The 22,409-nt window shown below is 50.3% G+C and overlaps 1 protein-coding gene across 1 annotated transcript; it reads right to left on the reverse strand.

The window, feature by feature from the left end:
- Nucleotides 1-407: 407 nt before the first annotated feature.
- On the reverse strand, nt 408-5,678 carry DYNLT2B (dynein light chain Tctex-type 2B). Its single transcript, XM_019499066.2, has 5 exons — nt 5,566-5,678; nt 4,572-4,705; nt 2,837-2,906; nt 1,550-1,613; nt 408-916 (listed from the first exon to the last, which is right to left on the reverse strand). The coding sequence occupies exons 1-5, from the start codon at nt 5,631-5,633 to the stop codon at nt 869-871; spliced, it is 384 nt and encodes a 127-aa protein (XP_019354611.1). The 5' UTR covers nt 5,634-5,678; the 3' UTR covers nt 408-868.
- Between the last annotated feature and the right edge of the window lie 16,731 nt (nt 5,679-22,409).

The following is a 22,409-nucleotide window of genomic DNA, read 5'->3' on the forward strand; positions in this document are numbered from 1 at the left end:
TGAATCATTTTTCTTTCCATAAGTATCAGCTCAACCTAACTGGTTTATTAATGTAAGCTGGATTGATTAGCTTTCTTTTGTTCTTAGGCAACACTGAAGTCCATGATCTCATCATGGGATTCAGAAGAGGACAGGGTAGTGGTTTTGAGGATTAGTTGAAGATGGGCGTTCTGTGCCTTAGAAGTTGACTGGAAACAGTAGAGAAAGAAGCACTCTTGAATATCTAAGACTATTGTAAATGGTAGAGCAGGGCAGGGTGGCACCTTAAGACACTGACTGGTTCAGAGAGGCACACGATTTCATAAGAAACAGTCTATTTTGCCCGACAGTAGAGGGTGGAATGGAGGCAGCCCAGACAACACTGGAAGAGATGAGCAAACGTGGGGAGCAGCAGAGTTGCAAAAAGGTAAAATAAATACATTTACATTTATTATAATTGTGCTTCTCATAAATAGTTCAGACATTATAGAAACAAGTAGATACTCATAGAAAGGAATTGGCCATTTCAAGACAGAAGTTGGATATGCCTGCAGACACGAACTGTCTAGTGACTGAGCAAGATGCTTGGCTTGTGGGGATGGATAAATCCCTTTTTGCACACAGTACAAAGGGAAGGTTAAAAAGGATGACAGACTATTAACAGGCCACACAGCAACATTTAGCACGAGGAGGAGAGAGGAGAAGCTGTGAACACATGTATTCTATGGAGGGATGGCGAGTGTGCTTTATACAACCGTAGGTCTGCTGCTTTGAACAACTGAGTATGTAGCTTGCCTCATTTTTTCCCCTCCAAAACATATTACAGAAGAAAACCACACTAGAAATGCTCTAAAAGATTGTGAGCTCTTCTCTGCAATCTTCACCAGCATCAGTAGTAGAAGCACCCAAATGCAGCCACCACACAGAACAGAGTGTCCTGGGGGGAGAAAAATAACCAGACAATGGGGTTTTAAGACAAGTCAGCGGTCACAGAGAAGCACAACTAAAAGCAGAGCAGAAAGTTCCTAAGGCTTTTTGCACGAGAGCACCCATTTCAAAAAGTATCCATGGCAGACGCATGGGAGTGTGGAGAGATTAGCTTTTCTTCCCGTTGCATTAAGAACATAGGCTCTAATGGAAGATTCAGACAAGAGTACTTTAAGCGATCCCAACCATTTCTTATAGCAACTTTGCATGCCAGGTTTTCACCTGACTTCAGTCCATCCACTAAAATCTCACACATTCTCATCATTAGCTGTGCCCAAGCTACACTGACTTCGTATGAACAGCTGAATTCTGCCTCTGGGTGCATGTTTGAGGGTACTGAGAGTACTGTGTGTACCTCCCACGTCTTACTAATCCTCGGGTGACACAACAAGAGTTCTGCCAGCAGAGCTGTTGAAGGGTGACACATCCCATAGCTGAGGCAGATCTGGCAAAACCTTGTGTGTGGATACAGCTCTGCTGCAGAATCTCCTCCCCCCACCCCCTCCCACGTCACAGCCAAGAAAACACCCTGGGGAATAGATCAGCGCTCCCACCCTCGCCCTGCAAAAAAGGAAAGGCTTACATTCATGAAGACGTCGTGTGCATAGCTGTCTGTGTCAGCGTCCCAGAAGCATCGGGCAGCCATGCTAAACAAATGAACCGAGACAAAACCATTAACAAGACAGACTGCAGCATCAAGAGGGATATCATTGCGGAGTTGCTGTGAAGACCAATATTCTCCTTTAAACAACACGCAGGGCAGGAAGGTGCTTTTTGGGTCATCGAGTCCAGTGATTTGCTGTTGTGTGCGATGCCAACAGAATGTGACCCACCTCCAGTCTGGTTTCTTACCCCTGCTGCCTGCCTCAGAGCTGCTGTTCCAGACCCTCACTGTTCTGATCGTTAGGAACCTGCTTCTAATTTCCAGCCAAAAATTATTCCCAGCCAGTTTCTATCTACCTTTGGCTGAAAGATCCCTCCTCTCTCCCCTTGATATATTGGCAGAAAGCAGTCAGATCCCTTCTCGTCCTTCTTTTTTTCCAGGTTAAACACACCAAGCACTTTTAGTTTCCACCTATAGCATAGGCTCTTCTACTGGAAATACTTTGACTGAGGGTGGTTTGACTGGAACAGGCTACCTAGAGAAACTGTGGAATCTCCATCTTTGGAAGTTTCCAAGAGCAGGATAGACAGACACATGGCTGGGATGGGTTAGTCACGAATAATGCTGCTGTGAGCAGGTGGCTGGACTAGATGACCCCATGAGGTTCCTTCCAGCCCTACTTTCCTATGATCCCAGAAGGGCATGCGTCCTTACAGCTGCAAGGCACTGCGGGCTCATTGGTATCCTGTGACTAACACATACACCCACCTCCCTCGTCTCAGTCTTTTACAACTGCTGAGCTTCCAGTTCATAGCAGCGATACACAGATATGCTGCTGCACGGAGATGCAGCACATACAGATTACCTGGTTCTTGGGCTGTTCCAGCCGGTTTTCTTAGCTCAGCACCAGAGCCAGAACCTTGCTATGACATCAAGTAGAAACTTTCCTCTGATTGCAGACACCTGTGGCTAGATTGGCAGGTGCTCATCATCCACAGCTGGGACTGGGACTTAAAAGGCAGCACAGTATGGTGGGTGCAGGGCTCTTTAGGCACTTTAATCAGCTAAATAGGAGCTGAAAACTTTTAAATATTTAACCCTTAATACAATTCTTCCCCAGCTGCTTAACAAGACATTATAGTGGGCTTGGCATTTCTAACTCCAGCAGAGAGAACCTGATGAGAGCATCCGCTTCCAGGGACAGTTAGAAGCAATTCCTGAGAAGAACAACCAAAAGCAAAAACACTTGTGATGTGCAACACTTACTTCACCCCTTCACCTCTCTGCTCTCCAATCACAACCTGAACCACCATTTTGTACCTGTCAAACCCCTTCTCTGAAAAAGAAAAGAAAAAGATTACAAAGAAATAAAATTCAAAATTTAAGAGGCTTATAATTCTACTACAGAGGTTGCAAAGGCAGAACTATGTATTTTGTAGCTAGAAAGCTTTAGCATCTTATGGGTGGTAAAAGGAACGCAACCGATGAAGCATAAAGTTGCCTACTAGTCTTATTTTCATAAACGCTAATCACCCATTTACTTTAACAGGATGTTGAAGCGACTAGTGCTTAGTGCCTCCCACAAAACAAATCAAAGAGGAAAGTTCCCAAACAGCCACAATAAATGTAAACATTCCACTTATTATATCTTTCAAGGATTTAAAGATGCCCACAAGAGCCATTAAAACAAGCATCTGAGTGGAAAGGAGGCTGTTACATGAAATGAATCCAAAGGGATTCAGGCAATTTCACTGATTTTAAAATTAGTCTAATCCACAGGATGTTTCCTCCTGTTTCTGGCACACACAATGCCTTGAAGATTCCCGCTGTAGTGTTACAGACTTCTCAGAAGCAGGTGTAGGTCTAAGCTATGTGCTTGCAAAAGCACCTGGGTCTCTTTTAAAAGAAGAGCAAAGATGCACCCTGAGATCATGGGTGATCTCCACTTTGGACAAGGAAACTTGCCAGGAACCCAAAGGCCGGAACAAATTTGCCTTAAATAGAACAAAAAAAAGATTGCCTCTGTCTTTCACTCAGGAGGGCCCAGGAAAGCTTCAGCAGGCTACAGTCCATCTTTATCTCCCACTGCAGGGAACATGGGCTCTGTTAGTATGCCCTGTGAGCTGGACTGGGCTTCTTCTGCTGCAGGGCATTATATTTATATATTTAGATATAAATAGAGATTCTAGAGAGAGAGATTTTAAAGCCTTGCACTCAGGTCCTGGATGTTTAGATTGCATGCGTTTTGCACTCACAGGCACACACACACCCCCTTAATATGAATCTCTTGGGGAGGGAGTTAAGAAACCGTGGTCAGTGCAGGAACTTGCAGTGTTTCGGTTGTTCCTGCCACTGCAGCCAGCAGAGGGAGCACAACCCCGTTCCCTGACCACGCAAAGATCACTGATAAATTATCACTGAACAGCGATTATGCTGAATCTCCTACCGGGCCTTTGGAAATGTTTCAATGGGTCCTGAAATAATTACAAGTTACAACTACAGTACGGCCTCGTGCTGTACTGTGGGCTCAGCGTGGCAGTCTCGCAGCCCGTGCTTGCAATTTACACTCCTTCTCGTATCCTCCACTCTTTCCAATCCTCTTCCTGGATCCCGTTCTGATCCCCTATTACAATAGGGTTTACATGACAGTAAACCAGAAGCAATTTCCCTGAGGGTAGCAGGAGCGTGATCTGGCCCTTGTGTCTTCCCAGACTATCTGTGGCCAGTCGTGCTGTCTCTCATCCCCCCCTCTCAGGGGGATCCAGTCTGCATAATCATGTTTGTCTGTCTCAACCTGATTTTAAGTTCCTCCTTGCAGGGGGCAACTCCACCGAGCACCACACCCGTGGACAGGAATTTATTGAGCAACGCTAGGTTATGGGCAGTGAGTGGTCAGTGCAGAGGTGTAGGGAATGAGGAAGGAAAGAGGGAGTCAATACCTGTCAGAGGAAGAGGGCCAGCTCAGTAAGGAGAGAAGCATATCCCTATCCATCCTCATTACCTTTCAGCCTGTCCTTAATGGTCTCGGATAACTGCTTTGTGAGCTGCGGCGTCTCCTCCGGGCTGTACTGCACGTTGGCTAGCTCCTCCTTCAGTATGGCGTGGATGCACTCTTTTACCGCTGAAGACCTGAATCTGGAGGTGGACAAAAGCCAACAAAGTTCACACCCGGCCTCGACAAAAGCATCGCCACGCAAGAAGAAACGCAGCGTCCACGTCCGTCAGGTGGAAACGCGAGGGAAGCCGGATGCTCGGCCTCGCCACGCAGCCCCTGGGGTCGTACGGAAACCAGGCCCGAGTGCGAGATCGCGCCCTGCTCCCCTGCGCTTGGAGGTCGCTTGTCCCTTCCCTGGACGCTGCAGGGGGGCATCCCCCCTTTCCCTTTAGCCCCCCACGAGCTGCTCTACGTCCCAGCCTTTCTCGACCTGTGGGTTGCACCCGAAACCGGGTCGCGAGCGTGAACGTTCGAAAGGGGCGCGAGCAACTTCCAGGAAAGCGCGGGAGGGACGTCCTCCGCCCGGCACCCCGGCCTGCGAGGAGCCGCTTGGGCCCGCACGTGCGGAGCCAGGCCGGGTGGCGGAGCAGCCGGATGCAGGTAAGTGTCTGGGGAGCGGGGGCGGAGGGGCAGGGCTTGTCCGGGGCGCGGGGGGCACACGGCGACGCCTGGGGGGAAGTGGCCCGGCGCCGAGACTGCGCCAGGGCAGGGGAGGCAGTGGGGGAAGGTTAGGGGCGCTGACTCCCCCGTCACTCTGCCCAACGGGCACCTCCCCTTCCCCAAATCCCACCCCCATCAGTGCCCCCCTACGCTGGGGGCCCTTCCCCCCGTGAGCTCACCCTCTAGGGGCCCCTCCCCCCATGTGCTCACCCCCAGGGGCCCCTCCCACCATGAGCTCACCCGTTAGGGGCCCCTCCCCCTCCAGCCCAAACCCCGAGGGGCCCCTCCCCCCAGCGCACCCCAACCCCAGGGGCCCCTCCCCCGCAGCCCGGGCGCTCACTTGCGCTGGCCGGCGGGCCGCAGGCTGTACGTGTTCTCGGCCGCGGCCTCCAGCCCCAGCTCCCCCATGGCCCCGGGCCCCTCACACCGTTGTCACGGCAACGCGACCCATTTCCCCCTCGCTTCCGCTTCCGGGTTCACCTTTTCCCCCGTCACGTGGCGAAGGCGCGGCCCCGCCCCCCTGCCTCGGGGGAGCGCATGCGCGGTGGTACCCACGTGCGGGGCACGAGAGGGGCCTGGCTGCGCGCGGCGGCGGCCCCTGGCGGCGGGCGGGGGCGCTGCGGTCGGATTGGGCACGTGGCCCTGCCCAGGCTCCACTTGCCTGTGCACCCCCCAGCCCGGGTGGGAGTCACGCTGGCTTGCCCACCCCTGGTGCACGCATGCCTCCGTGGGCAGCGTCTGCTCGCTCCTCGTTCGAGGGCCAGGGCTCGCTGTTTGGCGTCCCCCTTGCATTGGCGCTCTAATTATTACCCTTCGACCACCGCTCCTGTCCCTGCTTTCGTCATTATTTGTCCCGCGCGATCTGCAACAAGACACTAGTAGCCCGCAGTGCTAAAGGGCATAAGGGTGGGCCACCCGGGCCATGGCCAGAGCAACTTTTGGCATGTTCATTTATATAACCCACCAATGCACAATTGTCATGCCAGTTAAAACGGTATAGCTGTTTTTTTAACTGCGTAGCTAGCTAAATGAACGTGCTAAAAGTTGGTTGGGTCATGGCCCGGGTGGCCCACCCAGTTCCACAGCCTGTGCTAAAGGGGCTTTATTGTTTCCCCAGTGGGCGCCTGGGTCAATGATTCCCCTCAACGTGTGAAAAGTCCTGTCCCTAGCCTGGTCACGTTTCAAGCTGAGGGTCAATGGGCAGCGTCCACTGGCTCCTCGGACTCATTTGCAGGCCAGTGGGTGCTGATGGGTGCTCTCTGCTTGGTGTCCCCCTTGCACGCGCGCACTCATTATTACCCTTTGGCTGCCACGCCTGTCCCTGCTTTCATTACTATTTGTCCAGAGTAATCTCTAACATGTCCTTAGTGCTTTCCCAGTACTAAAGCGGCCTTATAATGTCCTTGGTGGGTACCTGAGCCCATGATTTTCCTTGACGGGTTCAAAGTCCTGTCCCTAGTCTGGTCACGTTTCCAGGCAGAGGGTCAATGGGCAGTGTCTACTGGCTCCCCGACTCGTTCAATCTCACAAGGTCCCTTCCAGCCCTAAACTTCTGTGAGTTTGTGAGGGCCGGTGGGCACTGGCTGGTGCTCTCTGCTCAGTGTCCCCTCCTTGGATGAAGCCAGTAGGCAGTTAAGTTTAAAGTGCTTGTTATCAACCTTCTTTGGGTGAATCTGATATCTTTTATTAGACCAACTACACCTACAACCTACACCCTGGTTATCAACCTTGGACCCCCTGTCCCATGCCTGTCTTCATTTTGGTTGTCTTCCAGCATTAGTTGGTGCACGGCTCGTAACAGGGGAGCTAGCAGGTTCCTTGTGGGCTCACACCTACGGCTGTGCATCAGATAGGCCCGTGTAGCACAGACGGAGGCTGGAAGGGACAGTAGACAAGGTCTGACCAGGGTTTTTCCCCTGCTCCTCTCTCACTTCCAGCCTCCGGCATTTGAAGTCTAGTAAGCTCTGATTCAGAGACCCCTAATATTCAATAGCTACCATTGCACCTGTCCTCCAAGAAGGCGTCTAATCCCTTTTTGGACCAGGTTGAACTGTCAGCTTCCCTCACATCTTGCGGCAACGAGTTCTGCACTTTATGTGAACAAAAACATCCTTTTGTCAGATTTAAACTTAACTGCTTACTGGTTTCATTTTGTGACCCCTCGTTTTTGTGTTGTGAGAAACCATCAATAATAAATCCCAAATGACTACCTCTTTGCCGTTTGGTATTTGGTACACCTTTATCTTGTATCCCATCAAGCATCTCTTCTAAACAGAATAGATACATAGCATACGCTCTTATGAGCTCACTTTGTCAGATGCTGTGAAACAGCATCTCTTTATTCCCAGGCAGATCTAGATTTTTGAAAAGAGGGGTGCAGTGCATCAGCACTTATAACACAACACACAATTTTCTCCAGTTGAAAAGAAACTAGAAGCTTTATTAACATGCTTGGGGCCTCGGGCTGGGCTATTCAGTTTAAGATTGAAGAAAAAACAAGCACAAGTTCATTGAGATGAATTAAAAACAGTCTGCCGGGCTGTGAAATAGGAGCTTCGTGACCAGGAGCAATGAACGGACCGCAGCAGGGGGGAGCAGCAGTGAGCTTGATTGATGGAACAGCAAGCCTGTTCAAAAGAAGCGAGGGTCATTAATGCCTGTGGAATGAAGACTTTAAAAGGGATCAGGTAGATGATAACGAGCCACAAAGTCAAGCGACTCCCTCAGCACTGCCTGACTAGCAACGCTGCTGTCACTGCCAGGCAGATGATTTGAAACTTTGGGTGCAGCAGGAATCAAAGTGGGGTGCACGTGCACCAGTGCAACCCCCTGGGTACTCCCACGGGCCAGACCACAGTCCATCTTGCCCAGGCTCCTGTGTCACACAGGGCAGAGAGCAGAGGCTGGAAGGGAGAGTGACCTGGGTCTGAGCAGGGTTTTCTCCCCTGTTCCTCTCTCCCTTGCAGCCTCCAGCATTTAAGGTCCAGGAAAGTCTGATTCAGAGGCCGTGCCCCTCAGTCCCCTGCTCAATAGCTCCTAACGCCCCTTTCCTCCAAGTACATGTCCAGCCCCTGGGTGTATCTGGTTAAACTCTCAGCTTCTACCACATCTGGTGGCCGCGAGTCCCCCCCTTTAATGACACACAGTGTGAAAAAGAACTGCCTTTGGTTAATTTTAAATTAACTGCTTCCTAGTTTCATGTTGTGACCCCTCGTTCTTGTGTTGTGAGAGAGGCGAGACGCTGACTGCACAGTGGTTACTCCGCAGTTATTTAGTACTTGCATACCCAAGTACTAAATGATTGTGCAGTAACCAGCATTACTGCACAGTAGCATTCAGGCATGGCTTCATGGTGATGCTGGCTGCGCAGAAGCTCGTTACTACTGTGCAGTAGCGTCATGTCATGGTTCGTGCGCCGCGGTGCTACTGCACCGTAGTAATGAGCAGTAAGTGTCTTGTGTAGATGCAGCTGGTCAGTGATAAATGTCTAGTGACTTTCTCTTTGCCATTTAGTATTCGGTGAACCCTTATCCTGTACCTCCTCAAGCACCTTTCTAAAAGGAATAGATACAGGGCATCAGCTTTCATGAGCTCACGTTGTCCAGTGCTGTGAAAGGGCATCTCTTTAGCCTAGAAGGTGCAAATCTACCCTGCTTTCCGTCTAACTTGAGATTTGCGCAGGTACTTCCCTCTCCTTGGCCGAGGTGGAGGCTCAGCCTGCTAGCAATAGTGACCAGCAGCAACATGCACACTTTGCACACTTGTTGAACACACACTGGAGACTGGAGATCAAGAGGAGCTGGTGCCCCATGCAGTGCATCCCATAGGCAGCGAGGCGAGTGCAGGTGTTAGGGGTAACAGGTTGCAGGTGCTGTCTGTGGGCTAATGCAAAAGGGAGTTGGTTGGTGATCATTGGAGACGCCGCACGGCTGTGTGCAGTAGAGGATACCCCCTCTGAACTCCAGCCAGGTGAACCGCCATTCATTTTTCTTGTCCCACAACAGGATTCTTCCTTTCAGTCCCAAACCACTTGCTGCTCTGCAGCTGCAGCCTCTCATACGGCTCCCAAAGCAGCTCCCTTCTGGCTGTCAACGAGGTGCTGCAGACTGGGAAGACAGGAGAGAAATGTGAGATCTTAATTGTGAAAGAGCAGGGTGATGCTGAAGAGGCCTTTGCTTTCCCCTCGCCTTTGATCGAGCAGGCAGGAACACAGTCTGAAGATGTGCGATCTCGCAGCCAGGCGCCTTGTGGGAAGCTGCATACCGGGCTCGCACACAAAACACCTACTCGTGATGTTTTTTTTCTTTCGTTAAAGTGCGTGAAGCAGCGCGTGGAAATTATAGCCTGGCAGCTCAGAAAGCTCTATCTCATCTCATCTCGAGCACGTGTTCTGCAGTTTGCCTTTTTGTATGCCAGCTTGTTACCATCCTCCTAGGCGAGTTATCGGTACAGGGTGGGGGGGAGCCCGAGCAGGGCTGGAAGTCGGGGTTCTTGGGTTCTGCTCCCACCTCTGACCCTCTCGGGTCCCGTCCTCTCGGTTTGCTCTGTCTGCACCAGGAGATAGCACTTGCATTGCGAAGGGCCGGGGAGGAAGTGTGCAAAGTGCACTGGAAGCAGGAAGGGTTGTAGAGGAAGCGTCGGTGCTGGGTCGATAGGGTTAGAAGAGCTGAACAGTAAGATGTAAGAATAGGGAAGAAACTTCTTGCTTTTCCTTTATGAATAGCCCACCACAAACCTAGAAAACCCTGAAGTATCTGCTGGATAATTCAAGCTTTGAGGAACCAGGCTGCTTTTCACTACCAATGAACCCCTGAACCATGTGGGGAGCAGACATGACATCGGACACGTCCATATGGGAAAGGTTTTTGGGCCCGCATCCTCATCACCCCTGAGTGAGCGTGTCTGTGTATGCTCTGCTGTACGTAGGGAATACGTGCACCTCCTCTTCGTAACGTTGCCTGATTGATAGCATCCCAATAAACCGGTGCATAGTTCAGAAAAAGCAATCAGGACTCGTGGTAGAGGTGGTATCTTTTATTACACCAACTGGATTTTTGCAAAAAAAATGTTTCTAGTTGCATATGTTCACTGTATAGCTCCGAGGAACTTGTTTTGACTTCCCTGGATAAAATAAAAGCCCCCCCAGAGTCATCCTGGCTGTGACACTTTGGCCAGGCAGGTGGAGCCGGCTGCAGTGGACCGGGCACTCTCCTGGTTTGTGTCACAAACTGTTTACAAGCCCGGTCTGCATTCATCTCGATGCTTTGCCGCCCTCCGTTCAGCCCAGACTGGGCCTCCATTTGGATCTCACATGAGGCCGCCCATGTTTAAAAACACCGGCTTAAGTGACCTGAAGACAGCTCTGGGAACAGAAACAGGAGCTGCGACGGCAGTTCTGGGTCTCCAGAGAGACCCATCTAATAGCACTGACCGTTTTGGTGCTTGTCCCATCTAACCCCTGTCCTCCTCGTTGCTCTGGGATTATTCTGCTTTTCTCCAGGCAGAAGTGTCACTTCCAGCTTGCAGTTCACAGCAGGGACTTTTCTGTCTGCAAGGCAGAGCAGAGCATGTGAGAAAGCTTTATTAGTCGGAGGCTGGTTATATCTCGGAGGACAAGAGTAAGCAAGGAAGCCTGATAAGGAGCCGTGCAGTAATTAAATAGCAAACCACGGCAATTAGCAGCAGCCCCATGTTCCATCACACCTCCTCCTCGTATCACCCGCGCACACACCTGCATTACTGGAAATGCAGTGCCATAATATGCCCCATTGGAACTTGCTTAGTTGTTTTTAGCAGGTTTCTTTTGTTTAGTTTTGCTTTTAAAGGAGTCGCATCATTATTCTTACAAAAGGGGAAGTGACTGCAGCAGAAGCGGTGATGGTGAGAGATACAGGCTCCTTCCTGAGAAGTTATCCAGGAAGAGGAGCTATTCACAGGCCTTTCCAGTTCTCTGCTGTGCAAATCAAAGCTGCTCACATATGCTACCCCTGAATGGAGTCAGCTACACCCAGGGCTTCTGCATTTTAAAGCCTGGTTTTCCCCATTGACTGAGCTAGAGAAGCATGTTGGTTCATGCAGATTTGCAGGCAATCTAGAGCAGCCTGAGTGCCAGGCTGTGTGAATGGGGTTTTTACCAAACACAAGTGGCTTGGGTCTGGTTTTCTGTTTCAGAGCAGTATATAGAGGCGGAGAAGCATAGAAATGCTCTCTGTGTTCACATTCCAAATAGCCCGGCTTGTTCCCTACAGTACGGTGGGAAATGACTGCAAGGGATACCAGGTTTCGTGGTGGGGGAGAGGGCCAGGGTGGAATGAGGGATCACGGGTAAGGGATGGTGCAGCCACGGCTTGAAGCTGACAGTACGGTCCATGATACGGTCTGTCTCACTAGGACAGAGACGGACCACGGTCTACAGCTGCAAGGTGTAGGTAGGACCTGGTGTGCTGGGTGCATGCTCTTCCTCCCAGCCAGGCTGTATCTGCATTCGTGCTCGCGGACAGAGGAACAGGAGGAACTCAAGGATCCTGCCCTCCAACAGGGCATGGAGAGGGAGCAGAGCCCGGCCAGCCCCACGCGTACAAGGGAAACGGCTGATGGAGCCATGCTGCAGCCTCTCCCTTTCTCCAGCCCTGGCTTGTCTATAGGGTCCTCCACAGGCCCCACACCTCTGCCTCCGCGCCCTATATACAGACTTCTATACTGCCTGCCTGGGCAGGACTTGACCTATAGGCTTTTCTTAAAATACTTCAGCCGATGTATGAACCGTCCCGCTCTTTGCCTAACCCAGCTGCTCATGCAAGCCCTGCTTCCTTCCTCATCCCTATTCTTGCCTCGATGAGCGGTTCTTAGCAGGTGTCCTCAAGGAGATTATCATCACACAGCCCAGCTCATGTAACGACCTCCTGCAAAGCTCACATCCTGCTTCCTTTTTTATTTATCTTGTTACAACCACCCTCTTGCTCGCATTTCCGACGTGCAGCTGGTGACACTTTTCAGAAGCCGTCTCCAAGGACATTCCTGAGACGTGTAAAATGTAGCCACCGCTAAAATGCAACCGGCTCTGGGGTGGAGCACGGCACAAGTGCTAAACCGTGCTTTGTAATGGGGGGTGGAAACTGCTGTATCTCGTGGTGGCAGCACAGGGGCTTCAAGCAGCTGTGTGACCCAAGAGGAATTTGGCTGGGATCCTGGGGTTCATATATTAATTTTGCAAAAAAACACCCAGGGTGGCGTGGCACCTTCAGTGACCACAATGATGATGATATCCATCATGCAGCACCAAAGATGCCATCAACGACAGCACAGCATCCTCTGTCCCCGTGGTAGGCAGCCTCGAGTGACAAAAAGCCACGTGTCCACTTCCCCAGGGCACGGCTTGCATAGTGGAAGTTCCCGGTGTCAGAGCCGTTCGGATGCCTGGGGCTGTTTGTTTGTTTGTCAGTGCCTTGTGGTCCGGGCTGGCGTGTTTTGTGCATACAGGACAGCCTGTGCCTGGCATCACCCCGTACGATCTTGTGTTTCACAGACGAGCCCACGCTTTTCCTTGTCAGATAATGACTAATGACCTTTTTCTTTATCGGCAGCAGATCTGAGCATGTGAGTTTTGAAAGCACAGCTCTGCCATGATAGCTCGTCAGTGAGGTGTCAGGGTGCCGAAACGAGCCTGCAGCACACCAATACCCACTACTGGCCGGAGGCCAAACTGTTTGCCCCTAAAATCCCGGGGGCAGGGATTTTCGGAGTAGAGGAGTCGGGAATCTCAGGTGGCCACCAGCGTCGGGTGTTTCTCGGGGTGCAAGATCTGGACGCCGTCCTTGCTGACTGCTCCAAATCCTCGGTGGTGGCAGCAGTGCCGGGACTTGCAGCGTGGCACAGTTGCGATGCTTGCCAACTGATTTGTTTCTGGATGCTCGCTCACAAATGCCCCAGTTGAGGTTTGTCAGCAAAGGTCACGATAGTTCAGCCTAAAGGAATTTTTGCTTCATTATCTGCCCAAACCACCTGAACCTAACCTACCTGACGAGGTTAATTGCAAGTTCCCTTGGGAAAGTAGTGTACAGTCATATAGATATCACTGCCGGCATCTTTCTCACCTTCACAAGCAGATGATTAGCGTGGTGCCTATATAATTCCTGGGTGATACAAAATGCATAACATCACGGCACCTGCTTGAAAGAGTTTAGCAATCTAAACCGACCGAGGAAACAGAGGGGAAGTGGCCTGTGGAAAGTTGTGTAGTCGGTTGGTGGTGAAACCAGGAACAGAAGCCATCTCTCCCCAGTCCCCGTTGAGCCTCCTTTTCGATGCACTCGCCGTGTTCCCTACAATTTATGAAATAAATGACGCTCTGTTTGCTTCAGGTGCGTGTGTGATGTGAGAAGGCAGGGATCTTGCTGGATCCCCATCCTGCCTCAGTGAAGCTTGGCGTTCTTCGAAACCAGCCCTTTTCTCCAAGCAGGGCGGGTGTCACGTTCATGTGCCCGGGGCTGGCTTCCAGCTTGGAGAAGTCTGTTATCACCGCACCGCTGCTGAAAAGCAGGAGCTAGACTTCTAGGTATAGCACAAGCCTTTGCAGTGCAAGCCTTTGCACCCAAGTGGTGTTGGTATGAAACCCGCTGGGCCCACAGTTCCAGATGCCACATGTCTCAGCGAGGCGACGTTCTTGTCTCTGTCTGTACCACACATGACGTATCTGAAAACCCATTCAATGACCACAAAATGAACAGAGGAAACTGCCTGCCTGAAGCCATCATTAGACATGCAGCGTTTGGGAAAAAACTTTGCCTGTTAGTGCAGGGGTCAGGCTGATTTTAAGCCCTGAGGTCTGCCTTTTCATAGACATCCACGATCTTTTTCCTATAGTAGAGGTTTGCTCTGTGATCTTTGCAAGTGGAGCTCTGAGCTTCTGCTCTTCGCTCCAGTGGCAGCTGCTTCTCAGTGGTGTGGCCATCCTAGGGACCAAATCCCATCCATCTTGCATGCACTAAAATCCACAGACATATACAGTCCATAGGATAAATTGCCAAGAGAGAAGAAACAGGCCTGTGGGGCATGTGGAAGGCTTGGAGGTCTTCAGAAACTAGAGAAGTATAAAAGGACCTCGGGCAGCTTCGCACACTGGGGCAGGACAACGGGTTGGTACCACACGCCCAGTCTAAGCACAGATTCAGGCCCAGATCCTCACCGGGTTTGCATTTCAGTGGGCATTAGATAGGAGTTGGGGGTTTTATTATCTTTGAGGATCTGGGTCTCCAGGTTTTCAGGCCGGGCCGAGGTTCTGTGCCTTCAGAAGAGGAAGACTATTCCTTCTTTTCCTGCCATCTCTAAGTAGACAATGCTCGTTTGGGTTGTCTGCCTCAATCCTGATTGGCGTCTGTAGAGGTTATTGCAATATTATGATTAATGGAACCCTTCTGCTGGGCGGCAGCACCAAAACAGGCTGCGATCACATTTCAGGGCACCTTATAGATTATACCAGTGGCTCGAGCCCCCACCCAGAAATCTGGCAACACTAAATTTTCTGGGGTGTCCCATATGAACAAAAGTGCCTCCTTGCAAGCAGTGTAAATGCAACACCCCAAATATATTAGAGAATTAAAAAAAAAAAGAAAGAAAACACTAAATATAATTTAAAAACACTATTAACTATAAAACAAGGTCTGCAGGTGGCACTCTCTTGGGGAGGCGTCACTCATGCCCAGACAGCCTGGGACTTGGGGCTCCCCAATGGGTAGTTTCAGGGACCTGCACCCCTATATCTGCCCTTCAGCAATGGGCTGGAGAGTGGGGAGTCCTGAGCTGCTCCTTGAGTTTGCTGCTCGAGGGTGCAGGTCCTTCTGCATTTGCAAAGGGCTCCATTGCTCCTGGAGAAGTGGTAGAGCACCGACCTCCACTTCTGCATGGTGGCTTGCTTGGAGGGGCTAACTGCGGCATTCATCAGTGCACCGCACCCCAATATTCCTAGTCCCAATCCCAACTCGGTTGGGTGGAAAATGATAAAAAAATACTCAAAGAAAAGGTCAGGCCTATCTTGGCGTGGGCCTCAACTACAACTAGCGCTCAACCACACCGCTTGGTTGGGACATCAATGACAAAAGGGACAAAAGGCGACCTAGGTGTATCTCACTGGGCTGGAACAAGGCAGCAAAAGCCGGCCAGGCCTATACTCCACTTAGGGTTGCCAACTCTGTTTGAATCTATTTTGGGGGTTTTTATTGCATGATGTAAGGACATTAATGACTGATCTACTGTACTGTACTCAGGAAGGCAAATGCACATGACTACTACCTTTTAAAAACCCACTGGACTACTGTATAATTTGGATTCAACATTTAATATTTATTTTCATGAATGCCCTATCATTTATCTCCCGCGTGACTCTCAGCAAACTCCTGGAGATTTATATCTAATTCCTGGAGACTCCTGGGCAATCCTGGAGGGTTGACAACCCTAATTGCACGGAGGCCTGCATCAATGACAAAAAGTGCCCGGTCTTCCCCTGGCTCAGACCATGGCAGGCTTTACCCTGGCCCAAACACATGGCTGGGGTTCAGCCACACAGCTATGAAATGCAATAGCTGTGAAGCAGCAAAAACAAAGAAGCCGAGGCCTACGGCTGCAGCTCGGGCAGTCTCAGCTACAGCACAATGCGGAGACAATGCAATTATAAAACAAAGGGGGCCAGGCCCATGTGGCCAGTAATTGCCAGGACCCCATTCCTGGTCAGTCTGCTCCAGGGATTAATACCCCATGGTATTATCCCACTCAAAGCTTGTGTGGCCAAAACTGCCAGGACCCCATTCCTGATCATTTGCTCCAGGGATGAATACCCCCATAGTAGATTAGGGGTAAGAGGGAGGAAATTAGGGTCTCAAACTCCGAGACAGACTTTCTCTCCCTGTAGCCCAATAGCTTTTGTTCGCCTCTCCAGTGAAAGGGGGCAGGGGGAGATCCCCTCTCGTGGGGAGCAGGTTTTCTGGCTCCCAAATCAGCTCTTAGCAGCCCCAGGAGAAAGAGAGAAAAACCGTATTCGAGCTGTTCTTATATATCTGGTGTGACATCACCCACGCCTTGTCCAATGAGGGAGTGCCACGCTCCAGCCTCTTTTTTAACCAATCTGCCTAAGACGTCTTTGCTCCCCCTGGCCAATGAGGCCAGAGGATGTTGCATATTTGGTCCAGATATAGGCTCCAGCTTTCCACGTGCAGAGCACACAGCCAGAACAACAGGGGCTGTTTTGCCCACATTAAAACACACGCGCACACACACACACACACACACACAACCCCCCCCAAATACACAACCAAAAGCACACATTTTACCGTACACAACTCAAGTGTGCGTGGGTGTTACATTAACAATAACAGCTCTGCCATAGCTCTGTGGTTGGCTAGGTAGGCCTCATAACCGGTCAAATTCATTATTATCGTGGGCTGGTTGACTAATATGACGTCCCCTGTTAATTTGGCATTTAGGCATTTTAAGAACAGAAATGCTCCATACCCCTTGGTCCTGCATTTCAGTTTGCTACTGGGCTCAATTTTGTGACGGGGTCAGAGGCAGGTTATATAAAGCTGCTGCAGAATCCAAATTTCTGAGAAATGTTTGAAAGGCACTGAGCTTTCTGTGCATTTATTTGCAAACACTGTTAATCATTTCCTGTTCCTGCCCCAGCCACTGCTGCTCATGGTGCCTAGGTGAATTTGCATCAAGGAATCCCATTTTGGAAAGGAGTTGTGCATTGGCGATGCATAGGGGGTGCATGCGGGTGCACACGCGCCCCCCGAGATCGGCCGTGCACCCCCTGGAAGCGCTGGTTGTTAAACTGGAAGTGCACGTCCTGTTTCGCTGCTGGCTCAGCGGTTGGCAGTTGGGTGCTGGGGGACCCCCTGGTTGGCGATCAGTCATTGGGGGACCCCCTCCCTGTCGGTGATCTGCTGCCCCCCCGCAAACTTGGGAGGCACCAGTCACCCATGGATTTGTGCAATGCTGTTTTCAGGGATCTTACAGTCCTCAAGTCTCTCCCAGTCCCTGAGCTTTTCCAGTGACAGCGAACAGGGGTGCAGGATGAGACCTTGACCTTCAAGCTACGGCTGAGAAGATGTTGGATGAAAATAATGCTGAAGTTTGGTTGGGCCCCTCAACCAAAAGGCTTCTTGTCCTTTCTGGGTCAGATCAAGTGTAGATGGGGGTCAAATTAATTCCCAGACTGTCTGGCTCAGGAGCTGCACATAAGGTGCCAGTCCAGCAGAAATCAAGAGGTCTTGAAGCTGAATGACATGGAAAGTAGGTAGAGATGAGACTGGATTTGGCCTTTAATTGGAAATGATTTGGAAATGGAGCTCAGTTGAGGTACACACATACCAAAAATGTCATTGCTGTCCCCAAATTCTGTGATTTTGATCCTCCTTCAGAAATATCCGTGATGGTTTTGCCTATCCTGAGCCTGTTCCCAAGGTCTTTGCAATGGGTGTGAAGGGGCCAGGGTTGGTGAGCACGGCAGGGGGGAGCTGGATGCAATGGTGAGTGTGAACGTGGAGAAATTTGGGTTCTCATCCAAATCCCCTCAAAGCCAGTGGGATTTTTTCCTTTGAGTGCCACTTGGGTTTGATCCAGCCCTGAGAGAGCGTGCCCTGGTTTTCACACTTCCCTTGCTGGTGGAGACCAAAGAAAGGCAGGCGCTCTCCTAATTACAGTCAGGGCTTTGTCAGTTCGTTACAGTCAGTAGACAGAGTCCATGGATTAACAGTGAAATACTATCTTATGCTAATGATCATTATAGAGAAGCACAGTGCAACCTGTTTGGCTGTTAGAACTGGCTGGATTTTTTTCAACAATGTTGCTGAAAAATAACTTTTTTGCCAAAAAATGTCAATGTTAGAATTTTTCTGGTTTTATTCATTGAAGAAAACTGGAAAAAAAAATCAGTTGCTGTTTTGGGCTGCCTTTTTTCCTCCCTCCCCAGTGTTTTTATGTTGTTTCTCTTTTAATAGTCAAAAAGAAGCAAGAGGGGACAAAAGGTAAAACAGAGAGCACAAGGAAAAGAGAGAACGGGTAGTTTTTTAGTCTGAGATCTCTTGGTAGAAAAGGATGCAAGTGCTGTCTTCTGTCATTTGGCGACAAGCTATATTCTCTCTCTCATTCTCTGCTTTGTACTGCAGCTGGCCCGGTATTATTTTAAATTTTAGTCCTTTATTGCTATAATAGGTTTCCAATGACCAGCTGTGGTCATTGCTTGAGGAAGGACTTCCTAGTTGGCCAAATGCAGCAAAAACAGGATGTATTGCTCATTATTCTGTTTGCTGCTATTATTATTCCGTTTGCTGCTAGTCTATCAGTTTTGATTTGGCAGGTCAAAGTCTGCTCTGTGTCACCAGTATCAAACCCGGATAGAAATCCACTGATTTTAGTGCAGTGGTGCGGAGTAATGTGCGCGAGAGGAAAAAGGTTAGATCAAGTCTTGTCAAACACCTTAATTAATAGGCTGATAAGGGTAGTTAATCATAAATACTCCTTGGAGCTGATTGCTTCTGCCTAGTGATGGAAGGTAATGTGGTGATGCCCCTAAAAGAATTAAAGCACCATTTATGACAAGTGAAGAGCAGTGATCACCTCTATTGAGTCTGTGCAGTCTGTTTTCTTCCCCAGAGGGCTAATACTTGGTAAGAAAGTCTGCCAGCTGTTTGCTGAGGCCAACTTACCTTCTGTGATGTACTCAGTAGACTTGATTTTACCAGGAATGCCAGATGTTTCTGAAGGGCACAGCAGTTACCTCTGGGTAATACAGCGCTGGAGCTCTTAGAATAACACTTAGCTATTTGTACCCAATCTGCACAATCTGCAGTGTTAGCAGTTCCACTATTATCTGTGTAGGTGTGTTTATAGCTCTCGTGTGCTGATTAAATATAGCTCTTTCTGAGCGATAGTGCTGATCGGTGGTTCTGTCTGCCCTGGGACGGGGTTGCTGATCCTTGGTGCAACCAATACGAGGGGAGCCTGCCCACTCCAAACCTTTGTGGACATCTGCTCTCCTCACTATTGCCTAAGGACCAAATAGATGGAGCCTTCCTCTGTCCTCTCCCCTTTGGGGCCTTGCTCTGATGAAGCCTTGCTCTGTCCTCTCCCCTTCAGAGGGAAGGCAGAAATGATGGAGGAGCTACTAGGCCAACGTGGGCTTTTTGGGTCCCCTATTGTAAGATGGGTTCAGTGGAAGTTGCCCATCTCTTGGGGACAGGGGTTGTGAAGCTAAATTTCCTAATGCCTACAGGATGGTGCTAGAGAAGGAAAAGCCAATGTCAGGTGCGTGGGAACTTCTCGGTTGCACCACGTCATGCCCTTGCACAGTCAGCGTTCCCTGGAAGTAGCAAGGTTGATGACAAAGTCTTCTTCTCTGACACCCTGAGTTTCCACCGGTCTCTAGGACAAGGCCTGTGACACGCAGCGGAGCTGCATCGATTCCACCTAATGGAAACACATGGCTTGACCTGAAGGCTGGCCCATAGCCATGCTTTTTCCACCGATGGTCTTAGGTTCTGGACCGGCCACATTGTTATGTAGAAGAGATGAAAACCAATGAGTTCTGGTCACCAAACCTCCTTCTGTTCCCTCTCAAACAAGCCAGTTGCTGCCTCCCTGCATGGCCATTCCCGCGGCTGTTCCCTCACTCCAAAACCAATCTCATTTTCTAAAATAAGAGACCGGTGGGGGGGGAGGGGGAGCGGTTCCTCTCGAAATGAGCCACACTTCCCAGTGCTCGCAATCCTGGGACTGGGAAGTCAGATGCCATCAGCATCTCTCTGGAGAGCTCCATGACCCATACCTGCCTGCAGTTTCTTCTTTACATACCCATTTTTCTGAAACCCCACCTGCATTTCCTGTTCTGAAAACGAGCCTGTTCTGAAAACAAGCAGGAGCACAGCAGAGAGCCTTCTCGATTATCACCGCAGCGATCTGGGGCTGCGGGTGCTGGGCGCTCCTGAGGAAGTGCTCAGCGTTGGGTAGGATCGGGTCCCAGCAGCAGCCAACCGTTGTCGCGGCAGGATTCCAAGAATTATTTTTAGCTTTTTACTTGGCTTTGTTGTATGTTTAACTCAACCGCCTTGCAGACTGGGGGCCCGATCCAAAGCCTGCTGGAAGCAAGGGGAAGGTTACCAGGGATTCCAGCAGGAATGATTGCATTGATCCCTAAATACACAGTCCTTTGTGTACTTGATAAATGGAAAGGACGCTCCACGGAGGAGTTTTAGAAGAACACACAACATCGGTGCGGTTGTGTGGCCTTGATGTCTGGGATCGCCTTGCAACAACCAAGGGCATGAACCTTCAATGCCATGTGCTCAGTTTAATGGTGTTTCATACTTGCTAGGGGCTGGAAGGGACCTTGTAGATCATCGGGTCCAGCCCCCCTGCACTTGGGCAGTTTGAGGTTGAAAGATAAGGCCAAACCAACAGGAGATGCAAAGTGACACCAGAGCTGTAGGGCTCCATCTGCTTGCTCCAGGCTAGGGGCTGGCCCAGCTACATATTTCTTTTTTAAAATTATAATGGAAAAGAAAATATTTTGTGCTGGAAATGAAGAGTTCATATGTTTGGGGATGTGTCATGGACTGTCCACCTTGGAGCATGATCAAAGGGCTTTTAGTTCGGATGGGAGGTAAGCAGCTAAGTGCAGGGAAAAGAGTTGGAAGATGCATTGCAGACAGGTCCAGCAAGGGCCAGAGGCTGTGGTGCCTGCCACGTAGACAGTACAGCTTCAGATCGGTTTTTGGAAGTCATTCTTGCTTTGGTTTCAAGAGTGATCGGGAGCAAAATAAAAGCAGGGGTGGCCTGCCAGAGCGCGGGTCTTGCTGGAATCGAATGGAACTTGAACTTCAACAATTCTGAATTTGGGTTTAAATTTAGAAGCCGACGCTTTCGGCGGGGCTCTACCGAGTTTCCCTTCCCTCTGCTGAAAACCGCCCCTGTGCTCCTTATTATTAGAGCACGTATCACCAGTCCTGCTCCAGCTTGACTCACGTTCACACCTGTCCACGGGGCACTCTCATGTCACAACGCAGGTGCATTGCAAGAGATGCAAGCGAGCCCATAGCTCCCGAAGGACGTGCGATGCTCATCTCAGCTTCTGCATTGCCTTCCGTTTACAGGTGCCAGCATTGCTCTGCAAGCATGAGTTAAACCTGCTTCACCCGTCGAGAGCACGGTTAGCAAGATAAAGCACCTCTCAAGCAGAGGGTCCTCAAAGCGCTCTGCAAACCCTGCAGTTCTCTTTGTGAGCAACATCAAATAGCAGCAACAGGACACTTCAATGAGCGTGCAAGCGTAGAACTGGGCTCAGGGAGGTTTCAGGGAGACAGTCCCACGTGTTGGCGGTGCACAGCAACTGCTCGCCTCCCACTGCACTGATGGAAGCCCATACCTGATTTTTAGGCATGGGAAAATGCAGGGTTTTTTTAAAGGGTGCCTATCCCCCAAGTCCGGTGTGTGAGCAAACCCAAATCCTGCTACAGGAGGATTGAAGGGAAGCAAGGTAGGACTAACCTTTCTGCTCTGTGGAAAAAAATACACCAAGGACATCATTGACCACAGGATTTCAGTTGACGCCTCACCCAGATGACAGAGCCAGAAAAGCAGAAGCGGTGCGGGGAAGACAAGCCTCGGAGCAAGACGGTGACATTTCAGATCCGTTCTTGGCCCCTTGCCCCTGAAGCTGGCACGCGCTGCCCTGCCTCCCCCACACGGGCACATGCACACTGGCTTTTTGATCACCAGGCTCACATTTAGTACAATCAGACATTTTTCCACAGCTGATAAAGTCTAATCAAAGGACGTTTTCTGGAGTGGGTGGCAACTGAAAGTCTGGTGTTCTGGCGAGGTTTGCCTCCGTCGTGTTTCGCAGCACAGTAAGGACATTTCTCCTTTGCCCCAGATAAAGTATACCCTTGTTCCATTCAGCTCTCTGGATTTGGGCAGGAAAGTGGGAAAGGCAGAGAGAAGGGTGGAAAGGGCAGGCAGGTGCTGCAGAAGAGGAGGAAAGCTGCCACCGAGGCTTTGGTATAACATTGCACAGGGGTTACAGGAGCTGTTGGTGGGTTTGATGTATTTGTGGAGGGGCATCACCCCAGACTCAGTGCCTGGAGGTAGGACTGGTATACCTATAGCAGCAGGACATGGGCTGCCACGGGTCCT

Source organism: Alligator mississippiensis, chromosome 7 (genome assembly GCF_030867095.1).
Source record: "Alligator mississippiensis isolate rAllMis1 chromosome 7, rAllMis1, whole genome shotgun sequence".
Classification (NCBI taxonomy): domain Eukaryota; kingdom Metazoa; phylum Chordata; order Crocodylia; family Alligatoridae; genus Alligator; species Alligator mississippiensis.